General features: G+C 38.3%; 1 protein-coding gene across 1 annotated transcript; it reads right to left on the bottom strand.

Annotated features, from left to right (window-relative positions):
- On the bottom strand, window positions 13,336-13,743 carry LOC107633166. Its single transcript, XM_016336802.1, has one exon. The coding sequence runs from the start codon at window positions 13,741-13,743 to the stop codon at window positions 13,336-13,338; it is 408 nt and encodes a 135-aa protein (XP_016192288.1).

Raw genomic sequence — 14,975 nt, 5'->3', positions numbered from 1 at the left:
CTTATTATATCTCGTTGGAAAGTTCTAGAAGTTGGCTTTATAATACCTCTAGAACTGCATTATTTGAACATTTGTAGCTCAAGTTACACTCGTTGGAGTCTGAAAAGGTCATGGCAAATTCTCTTTGCATTTGTCTTCAATTCTTGGTTACTCCTTGTGCGAATTTTCTTTGTACTTGTCTTCAATTCTTGGTTCCTCGTGCTTTTGCTTCACTTTTCCTAAAATTTCCTTACAAGAATCAAGAAACCAAGGAAATCAAAGTACTAATAGAATAGTCTTGAAAATCATATAATTACCAAACAAAAGTCATGAATTTTCTATGAGAAATGCCCAAGAGAAGTGCTTAAGATGCTCATGCATCACAACACCAAACTTAAGCTCTTGCTTCTCCTCAAGTAAGCAAAGAATCATGGAATAATCTTCAAAATATTAAAGCTTAAAATGCAAGGGTGAATGATAGCAATTCAAATGATTTTGGTTAGCCATTTCACTTATGCACAATTCAATACAAATGGTTATAATCTTTCGAGACCTCTATCCGGATTAGATTATGTGATCCTTCCTTGAATCATCACCTTGAAGCAAGCTTATTTTCTTTCTTTGAACATTTTGTTTTTGTTGGGTGCTTTGCACCTTGAGCCTAGCCGTGACTCTAAGTGCTTTGTTTTCAAGTATTACCGCTTGATACATAAGCACCACAAGCACTTGATTGGGGCTCTTTGAGCTGATTTTTCTTTTGATATTTTCCATTAGTGGTGCTCAGAGCCTTTGGCTTTATCTTTCTTTGGGGTGGGAGAGGGGTGCTTTGCACCTTAAGTCTAGCCGTGACTCTAAGTGCTTTCGTTTCAAGTATTACTACTTGATACATAAGCACTACAGGTACTTAACTCGGATGCTTTTTCAGCTTATTTTTCTTTTAAATTCCTTAGTTAATGGTGCCCAGAGCCTTTGGCTTCTCTTCCACCCCTTTTTTTTATTCATTAGATTTTGCTTCTCCAAGGCTTTCTCAATGATACGGATCCCATAATAGTCCTCTAAACTGAGGCCTCAAGCAATTTGGCTCAGTAAGTGTTGAATAGTTCAGTTAGCTTGGCCTTCCAAACTCATATTGCCATGCTCTCTATATTCACACCTTGTTTCTTTTTGTTTATTTCTTAGCACATGATCTTTGCTTGCTTTTATGAAATAAGCACAATTATAATTGTGGGTTACGATGAACAAGTAATGATATGTACTTGACTAACAAGACTGATAAATGCATTGTATAGGATAGAACAAGATAACATATGAATATTATTAAAAAGAAAGAAAAAAAAACACATAGAAGTCAACAACCTTAGTTCTCATTGCTATCATCTTCCTTATCTTCCTCTTCATTATCCTTTTAGGCTATGTAGAGCATAGCATCCAACACCAAATTTAGAATGAGTACTTATCCTCAAGCAACAAAGAAAAACAGTGGTGATGGACTAAGGAAAAATCATGACTAAAGCTATTGAGTAACGCGAAAGCTTATCTAAGTAAAACAAACAAGATTAAAAACTAAACAAAACTAAAGCCAAAATAATGCAAGATAAATGAGTTGCTAATGTGTTTGCATGGGGTTTGGACCTTACATGAGTAAAGTGTAGCAACACCAAACTCAGTGTGAGGCAATGAATGTGAACTTGAGCCAAGTACTCAAGAAATGCAACCATCCTATTGGTGTAGAAACACCAAACTTAACCCATGAAACACACACACAAATTGAAATAAAGCAAAAATAAGAATGAAAAGAAAATACCGAACATTGGGTTGCCTCCCAACAAGCACTTCTTTAACGTCACTAGATTTACGGTTGTTTCTTACTAAGGTGGAGGTTGATAGTGCTTCACCTCCTCTCCTCTCACCTTGAATTTCCTCCCTGTGTCTTCATATGTTAGCTCAAGATGCTCAAAGAAAAGAACTCTACTCACTGTGTATGGCAATAGTGGGTGGTGAGATAATACTACTTGTCCCCTGGTGAAAAGTCTTAAGTAGGAATTTTCTTCTTCCTCCACCCTTTAAGCACTTTCTTCTTTGGAGCCTCCTCCTTGTTTGATGCACACCCAACACCAAACTTAGGTTTGATGTCAGGGAGTTTCTTGTTGATTGCAAAGGGAGACTTTGGTTGCATAATCTTTGTGACTTCAATTGAGTGGTTAACTTGTTGCACCTTTTTTGTCTCATCCTCTCTACTCAAACATGGAGAATGTATTTCTGGGAGTAATTCATTTGGTGTGTCCTTCAAATTTGGGTCCTTGGCTTCAACCTTCTTGCAATCCTCTTGGTCACTTGAATGATGCATGATCTTGAAGACATGAAAGACTTGATGCTCATCATGTACCCTCAACATTAATTCACCCTTTTCAACATCAATAAAGGTTCTTCCAGTAGCTAGAAAATATCTTCCTAGAATGATGGAGGCATTTTCATCTTCCTCCATGCCAAAAATGACAAAATCCATTGGGATAAGGAATTTTCACACTTTGATCAGGACATTTTCAACCATTCCATGTGCAAGCTTCATTGATTTGTCTGCAAGTTGTAAAGTTATTTTCGTGGGCTTCAACTCTTAAATTTACAACCTTTTCATCATAGATAAAGGTATTAGATTAATACTTCCTCTTAAATCACATAAAACTCTATCAATGGTAGTATTGCCAATAGTGCAAGGAATTTAAAAACTCCCTAGATCTTTCTTCTTTGTTGGCAAGTTCCTTTGAATAATTATACTACACTCCTTGGGGATACCATTGTTTGACCTCCCTTCAAGGATTTCTTCTTGGACAACAAATCCTTTATAAATTTAGCATGCAGGGGCATTTGTTCAAGAGCTTTTATGAATAGAATGTTGATGTGCAAAGTCTTGAATATCTCCAAGAATTTGGAGTACTACTTCTCCTTGTTTTTCCCTTGGAGCCTTTGGGAATATGAAATTCTTGACTTGTATTTAGGCACTAGAATTCTCTCTTTTGGTAAAACTTCTGTAGATGAAATTGATTGCTAGAGGGTGGGCTGCATGTGCTCTTCTTGATGAATGTCCTTTATTCCTCCTTTCTTGCCTTGACAATGAAATCCTCTTTCTTGGCTACTTCTTTCCTTTCTTCTCCTACCACCTTTGTATTTCTCAAGTAAATAGCCTTGTCCTCCTCCTTTGGATTTGGAATTGTGTCACTAGAAAGTGTTTGAGTGGGTTTGGCTAGTCGTTGAGCAAGTTGACTTATTTGCACCTCTAGATTTTTCAATGAAGCTCCTTGATTATTAAAGTTAGTTTCTGTTCTTTCCATGAATTTTTCTAAGTCTAATTCAAGGTTAGAAAGTCTCTGAGAGTTTTGTTGTGTTGGTTGTCATGAAGGTGGTGGTTGGTGAAAATAGTTCACAGGAAGGTTATTTGGGTTGTGGTATGGTTATTAAAAGTGTTCTGTTGGGGGTTATTGAATTGAGTAGGCTGGTGGGTGTTGTTGAATTGGTTAGGCCTCTAGTTTTGATTTTTCTACCCAAAATTTGGGTGGTTTCTCCATCCGGAGTATAGGTTTTAGAGAAGGAATCATTGTGAGGCTTATCTAGGTAATTGACTTGCTCCATGGACACGTATCCATAATCCATTCCTTCACGTTGAGAAAATCCATTACTCACACCATAAGAGTTTTCTTGAGAGCTCACTGCCGATACTTGCATTTCTCCTAGGTGTTGAGTAATCACATTGATTTGTTGGGACATCATTTTATTCTGAGCTAAAATGGTATCCAAAGCATCTAACTCTATAACTCCTTTTCTTGTTGATCTTTCAGAAGAGTAGAGATATTTATTGTTGGCCACCATCGCAATCAACTCTAGTGCCTTATCGGTAGTCTTCTTCATATGCAAAGATCCTCCAGCTGAGTTATCAAGTGAAACACGTGAGGTGAGGGTGATTCCATCATAAAATATCTGAAGTTGGACCCAGTCTGCAAACATATCTGGAAGGCACTTTCTAAGCATCTCCTTATACCTCTCCCAAGCTTCATAGAGGGACTCTCGTTCATGCTGTCTGAAGGTCTTCTGAACTTAGTCAACCTCTAATGTGGGAAAAACTTGTTTAGGAACTTAGTGACCAAGTCCTCCCATGTGGCTATGCTCTCCTTGCGCTAATTATCTAGCCACTGCTTAGCCCAGTCTCTCACAGCAAAAAGAAAAGAGCAATAGTTGGTAAACTTCAGCCAGGACGCCATTTGTCTTGACCATGTCACAAATTTGCAGAAAATTAGTGATGAACAGATTTGGATTTTCCTGCGGGCTCCTACTGAACTCACAATTTTGCTGAAACAATATAACAAGCTGTGGTTTCAGTTCAAAATTATTGGCCATGATAATAGACATCACAATGCTGCTTCCATAACTCCCTAGATTAGGAGTAGTGAAAGAACCAAGAGTTCTTTTTGGTGGAGGGACATTGACATTGTAAGGATTGTCTGCCATATTCTGATCAAACTCTTCCTCAACTACTTCTTCAACTCTTTGATTTCTAGCTTGTCTTCTATTACTCACACCAGTTCTTTTAATCTTTGGATCGTATTGAAGTGGTTCTCTATCTCTATTATTTTACATAGACAAAAACAATAAGAAAATCAAATTGAAATTCCCTTCACTGTGTGGAGAAAATTCCCAAGAGAAATAAAATGAACAGTAAATTTATAAAAAAAATCAAAAGAAAAAAATAAAGAAAAATAAAAATAATAAAAAAATGAAAAGAACTAAATCTGAATCCTAACATATAAAAAGATCAAAAAAGAGATTTGAAAATTCAAAATTTAAAAATTAAAATACCAAACTTAATTTCTTAAATTAATTATGCACTTTAATTTAAATAACTAACTGGCTAATTTATAAATTTAAAATTTAAATCAAATTGATTTGAATCCAAATCTTTTAAATTTAAAATTCAAAAGGACACCAAACTTAAATTCTAACTATATCTTAAAAAATTTAAATTTAAATTCACCAACTTAAATCAAATTATCTAAATAAACTAAAAAAAATATATAATCTAAATAATCAAACAACTGGTAGTTGTCAATCTCAATTAATCTCTGGCAACGGTGCCAAAAACTTGATCACGGATCTTTACAAAACCACAAAACACTGGCAAGTGCACCGAGTCGTATCAAGTAATAAACTCAGGTGAGTGAGTATCGATCCCACGAGAATTAATGGATTAAGAAAGCAATATTTAATCGATTATTCTAGTCAAACAATCAAAATTTGGGTTTTGACCACGTTGAAACATAAGCAGTAATGAAATGAACGCAAGGCAATGAGTAACGTAAAGATAATATAATTGAAAGAGTTAAGGCTTTAGAGATGTCAAAACTTCTGGAATAATCTTTTTTACTTTCCACCTTAATCATGCAAAGATACTTTTATGGCAAATTATTAGTAAATAAACCCTAATCCCTGGGGATCTAATTTCTTTTTAACCTAATTAATCGCTAATCCCTTCGTCAATTATTTAAGAAAAGAGTTTAAGAATATCCATTGATTTATAAAACCACACAATTTATAAAAATCTCTCCTAGTTGATTTTATGTCACTTATCAATCCAGTTTCAAAACTTAAGAATGATGAGAATCAGTTTTCAAGCTTAATTCAATTAATCAAATTTTTCAAGAAGTTAAAAAAAAATTTAAATCAGAGAAGAATTGTTTCCCAACATATTCAAACCCTTTAAGATGAAGAACGAAAACCTTTTCTTAAGGAGTAATTAATTGCATAAATTAAAGGTAGAAAAGCTAATGTATTAAACCATGGAATTAATAGAGCTCCTAATCTTAACCAAGAAGAATTATAAATTCATGCTTTTTAGAAAATCCTTAAAAAATTGAAATTGTAAATTTTAGAAATTGTAAATTGTAAATTGTACTAAAATTCCTACTAATTCAAATTCGAATTCAAATTCTAAAACTAATCTTATCTTAACGAGAGTGGTTAAGATAACTTCCTAATTTAAATTTAAAAAATCTAAATAATATCTTTTTCTAATAAAAAATAAATTTAAATGTAAATTAAATACACGAGATTGCATTGCCGAGGACGTGGGGACCACTCTGAGTTCGAATCCCGCCTTCTGCATGTAACAACCCATTGGCTTGCGACAAACCCTTAAATAAAAATTTGTACTGCGGTAGATTAATCTTTGTCATGCCAAGTTGAGAAATACCATAAAAAAAAAACTATTTGTAGATAATATCTAAAGGGAACTTTTTATTAAATCAAATAAAATTTATTTATTTAAGGTAATGAATATCATCAGTTATAATTTTGATAACGTGACTTTTTCTTTTCCTACAAATTTATAAAAACATAAAATACAACAAAATGATGTGTGAAGTAATATATCAAAAATAGGACATTATCATTTTTTTTATTTAATATCCTAATTCACAAACAAATTAATAAATAAATATTAGTGTTAGATTAATATATAATAGTACGTTTGATTTGTATTTTTATTTTTAGTATTTTTTGTTTTTAAAATTTTATAAAAAAAAAAGATAAAAACAGAAAATAAAATTATACTTTTTTTACAATTTTTTTTTTTTTTGCAAAATTTTGAAAATAAAAAAATTTGAAAACAAAAACAGAAAATAAAATACAAACCAAATATAATCTAAGATGAGATGCATAGCATAGGGATACATACCCCTGCTCCGGCAGGACAAGTTTTTCCAGCCCTTCTACAATGCCAATAGGCAGCGGCCTTTCCATCAAGAGTCCCACCATACACTGAAACCCAGTTGACCTTCCTAAACAATATCCAATACCCTGAATTACGAATTGACCAGTAATTTGAAGGAGCCACAGGTGTCCCCTCTATTTGGAATTCTATCTTATTGTTCCTGCATGGCCCACTAAATGATATTTGTTTTAGCAAGAAGCTTCCTTTGGGTACGTATATTCTGGCTGGGGCACTTGATTTGCATGCTGAAGACCATGCCTTAAGAAAGGCCTTGGTGGAATCGAACCTGTTTCCGTCCTTGGCACCAAACATGACTACATTGATGAATGATGATATCTGTGGCATTTGATGATTCCAAAAACGACAGGAGCAATAAGGTGGCTAGAAAGAGAAAGATCCAGTGATTTCTTGATGACCATGGTGGTGATTCATGGCTATCATGATGGAAATTGTTTGGTATGTCGGGTTACCAGACGGTTTAGGTGTGAGGATGGGTCCTACTTCGGTCTGAGTTCTGGGAATAGTTTGCGCGATCTACTGACTTTTCGAGCTCTCGATGAGATGAGGGGGGTGCTACCTGTAAGGATACTCCGACGCCCAAGTCAGTGTGGAGTGTAGGTGGAAAAAGAGAAAAGTTATGATGACGTACCTTGGAGGAGGGGTAGGACACTCCCCTTATATACCCTGTCAGTAGAGCGGGCCCCACAAGAGGAGGCCACCTTCCAGGAAGCTTCGCTTCCCACAGCTGTCAGTCAGGATGCGTGTTTGGGTCCTGGATTCGGGTGGATTGTAGGTGCCGACCCGGCCATGCAGGCCGGTTAGTTGCGGGTCGGGCGGTATCTCTGCTCAGCTGGGCTGGGCCGTAACAATGCCCCCAACGTGCCAGGTACGGACGTAAGCACCGTGGATGGCACGTTCCTTTTCTCCTTTTGCCCAGTCGTCATCTTGTCAGTCCCTCGTGGCGAGGACGCGCCACCTAAGCGCGCACAGACTTGTTCGTTGTTGGGGTGCGTCCTTTGTCGCCTCATTTCTCGCGCTGAGCATTTAATGCTCATAATGGCAGTTTCAAAATCCTGCGAGAAAAGACCATTATACCACTGCCTTTCGCACTTCTCAGGGTTGGTTTCCTTTACAGTTTCCATTTAGTTTTGCTTCAGTTCCACTGCATTTTCATTGCTCTCTCCTCTCTATTGTAAGAACCTCCATCGCAAACCCCTACTTCAGCCAGATTCTTATCAGTTCTTCAATCCCTTCCCATCATCATCCCTATTCTGATAAGCTTCATGTCCTTTTTCTTAGTATTGGTGTTTATTTTTGGCTTTGCATGCGCGTTTGGTATGAACTGCTTGATGTGAATTGCGTATCCTCTTGTGTTTTAGCATTAGGTAGGTACTGTAGGGGGGTTACCATTTTAGGATTTTGCTTTTTCGGCCTTCTTATTTCGATGATTATGACTGATGGATAGGCAATCTGTAGTTTTCTGGTGGATCAGCATCGTGTCATGAGAGTCGTGAGACCGGCTCCATACGACCGGTACGCCTGGGTGACGTCGGACGTAAAGGAGACCCCAAACCAAATGTCCCTGGAGGAACTTGACGAGTTCCGACGGGCCGACTACCTTTGCGGGGGAACCGATGAGGAAGCTAATTACGCAGCCTTCGTCCCTACCAATAACGAGCGCATAGATGAATTAAATCTGCACTCTCCCCAGGTCCCCAATTGGATGTGGTTGTATAAGGCCATGTTCACTCGCGTGGGTGTTCGCCTTCCCTACTCCCCTTTTCAGATGGCGCTACTCAATCGTTGTGACGTAGCGCCATCCCAATTGTATCCGAACAGCTGGGCTTCCAACCGCTGCTTCGAGATGGTGTGCGAGTACCTGGAGCTGCCAGTCTTTGTAGAAGTATTTCTTTTCCTTTTTACTCTTACAAACCCGTCTAAACAGGGGAAGGCTAAAAAAGGTTACATGTCCTTTCGGGCGGCCCAAGGCCGACGAATCTTTGGTATGTTTGAAGATTCCTAATTTCCTATCATGGTTTTAAGGATAAGTACTTCAAGGTCTGCCCAGCCAAAGGTCGGCACCCCTTTTGGTTGACTCTAGAGGGAAAACGTCGCATACCGACATACTGGAGTTTCGGGGCAGGGGCCAACGCTTTTACCAAGATAACATTGATAAACCACTATTTTATGATTTATATTGTGTTTCATTGTGTGGTTTTATCAAGTTTTTACCCACTTATTCATATGATTTGCATGTATTTACAAATCCTTCCTAAAAATGTTCTATGATTGAAAACTAGCTTCCTAAAGATCTTTTAATTGTATATTTTTTTTTATCCTCCTTTATACCATTCGATGCCGTGATCCGTGTGTTAAGTGTTTCAGATTTCATAGGGCAGGAATGGCTTAGAGAATGAAGAGGAAGCTTGCAAAGATGGAAGGAACACAAGAAGTTGAGGAGATGACCAGCGAGAAGTGACGCGAGCGCATGGCTCACGCGACCGCGCGAATTGAAGAAAATTGCAGTGACGCGTTCGCATTCCTGATGCGACCGCGTGGATTGGAAGCTGCACAAGTGACGCGAATGCGTGGACAACGCGCACGCGTGGCACGGAAAAATGCCGGATGACACGAACGCGTGGACGACGCGGTCGCGTGGCGTGCGCGATCTGCAGAATTTACAGAAGTTGCTGGCGTGAATTCTGGGCTGCGTTCTAACCTAGTTTTCGGCCTAGAAACGCAGATTAGAGCCAGGAAACACACAGAGACAAACGACGACATTCATTCCGCATAGTTTATAGTTTTGAGATTTGATTTTCACTCTTCCCCTAGGTTTTTTTCTATATACTCATAATTGAGGAATTGAAGATTTTGGCTTCGGTTATGGACTTTCAGTTGGCAATCCCAAATCAGTTAATCTAAGTGGCCAAGTTTTGAAATGCTCCTTAGAACTTACTTGTCCAAGCATATCCTAGTACACAAACACCACAGGCATATGTCCTAGGGTCCAAGCTATTGGTGTCTAGCCTTATTATTTGTTTCTTTGCCACTTTTTGGGTTTTCTATTTCTTTTTCTTTCTGTTTTGATTTATTTTCAAGGGATTTTCATTAATTGAAGGATCATAGCAGCAACTAGCTTAAGCTTCAAGTAACATGTCATTATGCAGCATTTATTTTGTGAGATAACAATTGAATCAAACACATACCACCACTAACTTTCATTCTAACTTTTGCAACATTGAACAATTACTTTTCTAAATCAAACATCTCTCTTTTATTCAAACAGCAAGGGGAACAAAACAAAATACTCAAGCTAATGAAGGATGGCAATTATTATGCAGATAACTTTTAAGCTGAAAACATATGCAAAACAAAGAACAATTGGAGGTATATCATGTTTCAGATATACATCTTCCTTATTTAGTTTAAAATTATGAAAGAACTTCACCACCTTCTAGTTGTCATGTCCCTGGTTATTGCTTGATTCTCTCTTCTTCTTCTTTCTCTTCCAGAGCTTGGAGTAGTCCTGAGTTTCTTCACTAGGGCACCTTCTATCCCAGACAGGATCTATAAGACCTGAGAGCTCAACTGCCTCCAATCTTTCATGTATTACCTCTATGTAATGATGATACCTTGCTTTCTGTCGGACTCTAAACTCTTGGCACTCATCAAATGGTTTGATTTGTGGATCTAGTACTGGCATATTGTGGGTCAAATACTCCAACCTTGCTTGCATATTGTCATCATACTTTAATTGTTGCACATGTCTAACCTCTCTAATAGTATGATGAATGTTTTTCCACTGATACAAGTTGTGAGTATATTCCCCATATTTGGCTTGGGTCAGGAACATTTTGTCATATGACTCTTGAAGTTTTGTTATTTGTTCTCTTTGCCCCTCAAGAATCTTAGCTTGAAATTCTTGTTGTTGGACCATCATTTGTTGCTGCCTGCTCTCTTGTCTTTCCTCCATTCTGTGGTGCCAAGATTCATTTTGCTCCCTATCTTTCAAATATTGCTCCCGGTGCTCTAGATATTGCTCTTGGTGCCTTGAATATTGCTCTTGTGCTCTCACATTTTGTTGTGATATTTCCTCAAGAGCTCTTTGTAGTTGACTCAGATCTATGGCACTGTGAGCTTGCTCTTCCCCTTCCTCTGATCTTCTTCTCCTTTGGGGTCTTTCTTCTTGATCATCATCCTCACTAATTCCTTCCATATTTCTCTTTGTGATTCCCGTCCCTTTTTTTACTTTCTATGTGTCCTCATCTTCAAAAATCACTTCAGCTTTGTTGTATAGCCTTAGAATGGTGCTTGGATGACCGAGCCTAGTTGATTTGTTTGTGCTCTCAGCTATCTCTCGAATACTGTCAGCTATGAGTTGTGCAAGGTTGATTTCTCCCCCCATGTAAGATACAGTATGTCAAGAGTGCTCGCTTGATTGTGACCCCTGAGGTGTTTCCAGTAGGGAGTATAGATCTCCTTACTATCTCATACCACCCCTTGGCCTCAGGAATGAGATTTATTCTTTTTAATTGGCTTGGGATTCCTTTTGAATCTCTTTCCCAGTCTGTGTCTTCCCAGCATATCTCCTGTAAGATCTCATCAGGGTCATTCTCTCCCTGCAGTCTGGCCTCATAGCTGAGCTCTTCATAAGTTATAGTTCTCAACTTCAAGGCCCTTGTAATGGATGCTGGACTGAAATCCACTTCAACTCCTCTAACATAACTTTTGTAAGGGATGCTGTCTTCACTCTCTTTCACAGCATTTGCATAAAATTCCCTGATCATGACAGCACTAATCTTGTTGAGAGGATCGCATAGAAGATCCCACCTTCTTTCCATAGTGATTTACCTCATGATGGGGTATTCCCCGTCTCTCAGCTCAAAACCCCTCTCATGAATGATGTGCTTTGTTTTCATGAATCTATGATATTTTCTTTCATAAAACGGAGATCTAAACTTCCTTGTATCATAGGATGGGGGTTTGGTTACCATTGGTTCCTTCCCTTGTCTTCTCTTTGAACTTGATGAAGCCATGAATTCAATTAGAGGGAGGAGGCAAGGGTGGATTTGTGGTTGGTTGAGGTACGGTTTTATAGTGTAAAGAGAATGAAGAAAGAAATGTTGCTGTTGAGAGGGGAGTGGGACGTGTTTAGGATTGCACAAGGTGGAGCAAGGACTTATGATTGTAAGAAAGATTTGTAGGAACATGTGATACAAGAGATGTCTCAACTTTATTTATAGGCAAGGCATTAAAGCTTTGGACGAAGACCATACTTGAAGAGGAATTCGGTCATGACTTATGAAGGGTGGAGATTGACGTGAACAACATAGTAACTTCATGAGATGAACGGCTTGCATGTTCTCTTGAGGATTGACAAGGATTCTCTTCCCATTGGTTGCATGAGGTTCATCCTCCAAGGTGACTAGCATGCAGATTTTTGCTTTCCAAGGTAGGCACACCTCTCTAGGCACATGTGATCCTTCTCTCTTGGCTTGTCATAGCCGTATCTTCATCTTGTCTTTTCCTCAACCTTCTTTTTCCTAATTAAATCAAAATGGTAAACTTTAGGACACAACTGCAGCACGGTGATGAAGTGGTGAATGCTTAGATTATTTATTATGTTCCTTAGTATTAAAAGATCAATTGTGTCCCTTACTTAGTGAACCAAGGTTTGGTGAACACCAAACTTGTCTCTTGCTAAGGGATTAATGTAAAAAGCAAGCAATTTATCACAATTGATACATTCATCCAAAGTTCTAATTCATTTTCTAACATAAATTCCTAAAATGAAACAATGTATGATTCATCTATGCATGACTTTGATTCTATGAACAAAAGTTGATCCTTCTGAAATTTGGTACATATGCAGACACCAAACTTAATGTTTGGTCATATACTTCATCGAAATGACTAAGCATATGATCTAAGAATGCTTGAAAAGCTGATTTTTGTGTGCTGTCAAGCACACCAAACTTAGAAGTCTAGCATGTGTTTCAAATCAGTGTATGCATCTGTCAAGTATGTCTAATAAAATTCAAAATCATGCTAAGGTGATCATAATTTATTGAATTCAAAAATGAACAAGAATCTTAAATCATGGGTTGCCTCCCATGGAGCGCTCTTTTATTGTCATTAGCTTGACATTGGACCCCTCTTTTATGGTGGTTGATGCTGTAGTGTCTCAGCTTATACCCCCTGACTGTGAGCTTCTTCTTGGTTCCTTGATGTTCAATTTCGGCATGCTCTAGCGAGAGTATTTTGCCGACAGTATAGTAGTCATCAGCTTGTTGGATTGCCCCCAGTTGTTGATAGATCAACTGTACTTCATCACCCTTGGAGAACCCCTCTGTTGGAATCTTTTTGTTCTTCCAACCCTTTTTAGTTTTGTTCTTGTTTTTCTTCCTTCTTTTTGTTGCCCCTTTTTCCTGGACAGTGGGCTTTACTTTGGGACTTTTCTTCTCATTGATTAATACTTTAATGTCTTCTTGAATTTCTTCATCACTATGCACAATCTCTTTCTCTTTTTGCCCTACTGTATTATCTATTTCTTGCTTTGGAAGGTAACTCCTGATCGTCTTATTAATTCCTTCCTTCCACTACAAGTTTTCCTTGTCAGTTTCCATGCAGTCTTTCTTTTCATCAATGAGCTGTGTTTCTGGAAATACATTCAGGGTGACGCTTTCATCATGTATTCTGAGGGTTAACTCTCCTTGCTCTACGTCTATAATGGCCCTAGCAGTGGCCAAGAATGGTCTCCCCAGTATAATGGAATCACCTTCATCTTCATCTGAGTCTAAGACCACAAAATCTGCAGGGAATATAAATTTGTCTACCTTAACTAGAAGGTTCTCAATCACACTCCTGGGACATATCACTGACTTGTCCACCAATTCTAAAGATATCTGTACTGGTTTCGTTTCTTCTATGCACATCTTTTTCACTAGAGAAGAAGGCATCAGATTGATACTAGCCCCTAAGTCACACAGTGCCTTGTTGATGGTCATACTACCAATGGCACAAGGTAGAAAGAAACTTCCAGGATCTTCAAGTTTAGGAGGGGAGTCCTTTCTGGATTAATGCTCTGCATTCTTTAGTGAGCAGTATAGTTTCATTCTCTTGCCAACTTCTCTTCTTGTTAATAAGCTCCTTCAAAAACTTGGCGTACAGGGGCATTTGCTCTAGTGCTTCAGCCAGGGGAATGTTGATCTCCAATTTCTTGAAGATTTCGAGAAAATTAGGAAAGTGTTGGTCCTTAGTCTCGTTGTTGAACCGTTGGGGATATGGCAATGGAGGTGTGAAGTTTACTCCCTGCCTTTGATCCTTGGTTGGTTCCTCAATTGCTTCCTTCCCTTTTCTTGAAATTTGTGGCTGGTCTTCCTCTTCTTGAGCCTAATTTTGAGTTTGCTTGCTTGCTATTACATCCTCATCATTGGCTTCCTCTTTTTCACCCTGTTTCTTGTCATTTTCCTTTGGCTTCTTGGTTGCTTCTTCATCTTTTATCAAGATCTTTCCATGCCTTAGTTGTATAGCTTTGCATTCCTCTTTTGGATTAGGAATGGTGTCACTTGGGAGTGAGATTAAAGGCCTCTTAATGGCAATTTGCTTGGAAAGCTGTCCAATCTGCCTCTCCATATTCTTCATGGAAGCTTCCTAGTTCTTTGTTGTCATCTCTTGGTGCTTCATCATTTTCTCCATTAAGATCTCCAAGTTAGTGATCCTCTGAGAGTCTTGTGAGATTGGTTGGTTGTGGGGTGTTGAGGGTTGAGGGTAAGTGTTTTGATTGGTGGCTTGGTTATTGGATGGATGATGGTTAGAGTTGGGGTAAGTATTTTGTAGTTTTCTGCATGTGTTTTGGTTATTATTTTGCTGGTTGTTGTGGTTTGTGTTTTTCTAACTGTTTTGATTTGAAGTCCTTTGCCATGGCTGTTGAGTTTGATTGTGATTGTCTCCCCATCTGAGGTTGGGGTGGTTCTTCCAGGAGGGGTTGTAGGTGTCAGCATAAACCTCATTTGGCCCAGAATTTTGGTTGTGCTTATACTGGACTTGTTCTTGCTGTTGATCCTCTTGAGTTTCTTCATTTGTCCCCCATATGGATGATGGTTGGCTTGTGTTGACTGCTGCAACTTGGAGGCTATCAATCCTTTTGGCCATTTGCTCAAATTGTTGTTGAATTTGCTGCTGCATCATTTTGTTTTGAGCTAGGATTGAGTCCACTCCTTCCAACTCCATCACTCCT

This window comes from Arachis ipaensis, chromosome B03 (assembly GCF_000816755.2).
Source record: "Arachis ipaensis cultivar K30076 chromosome B03, Araip1.1, whole genome shotgun sequence".
NCBI classification, from domain to species: domain Eukaryota; kingdom Viridiplantae; phylum Streptophyta; class Magnoliopsida; order Fabales; family Fabaceae; genus Arachis; species Arachis ipaensis.
Note: the sequence above shows the minus strand (reverse complement) of the source record. Positions and strands in the feature narration are given on the sequence as shown.

Excerpts from the sequence above, each read along its gene's own strand:
- LOC107633166 (XM_016336802.1), bottom strand. The coding sequence starts at position 13,743 with ATGACCATCAACAAGGCACTGTGTGACTTAGGGGCTAGTATCAATCTG.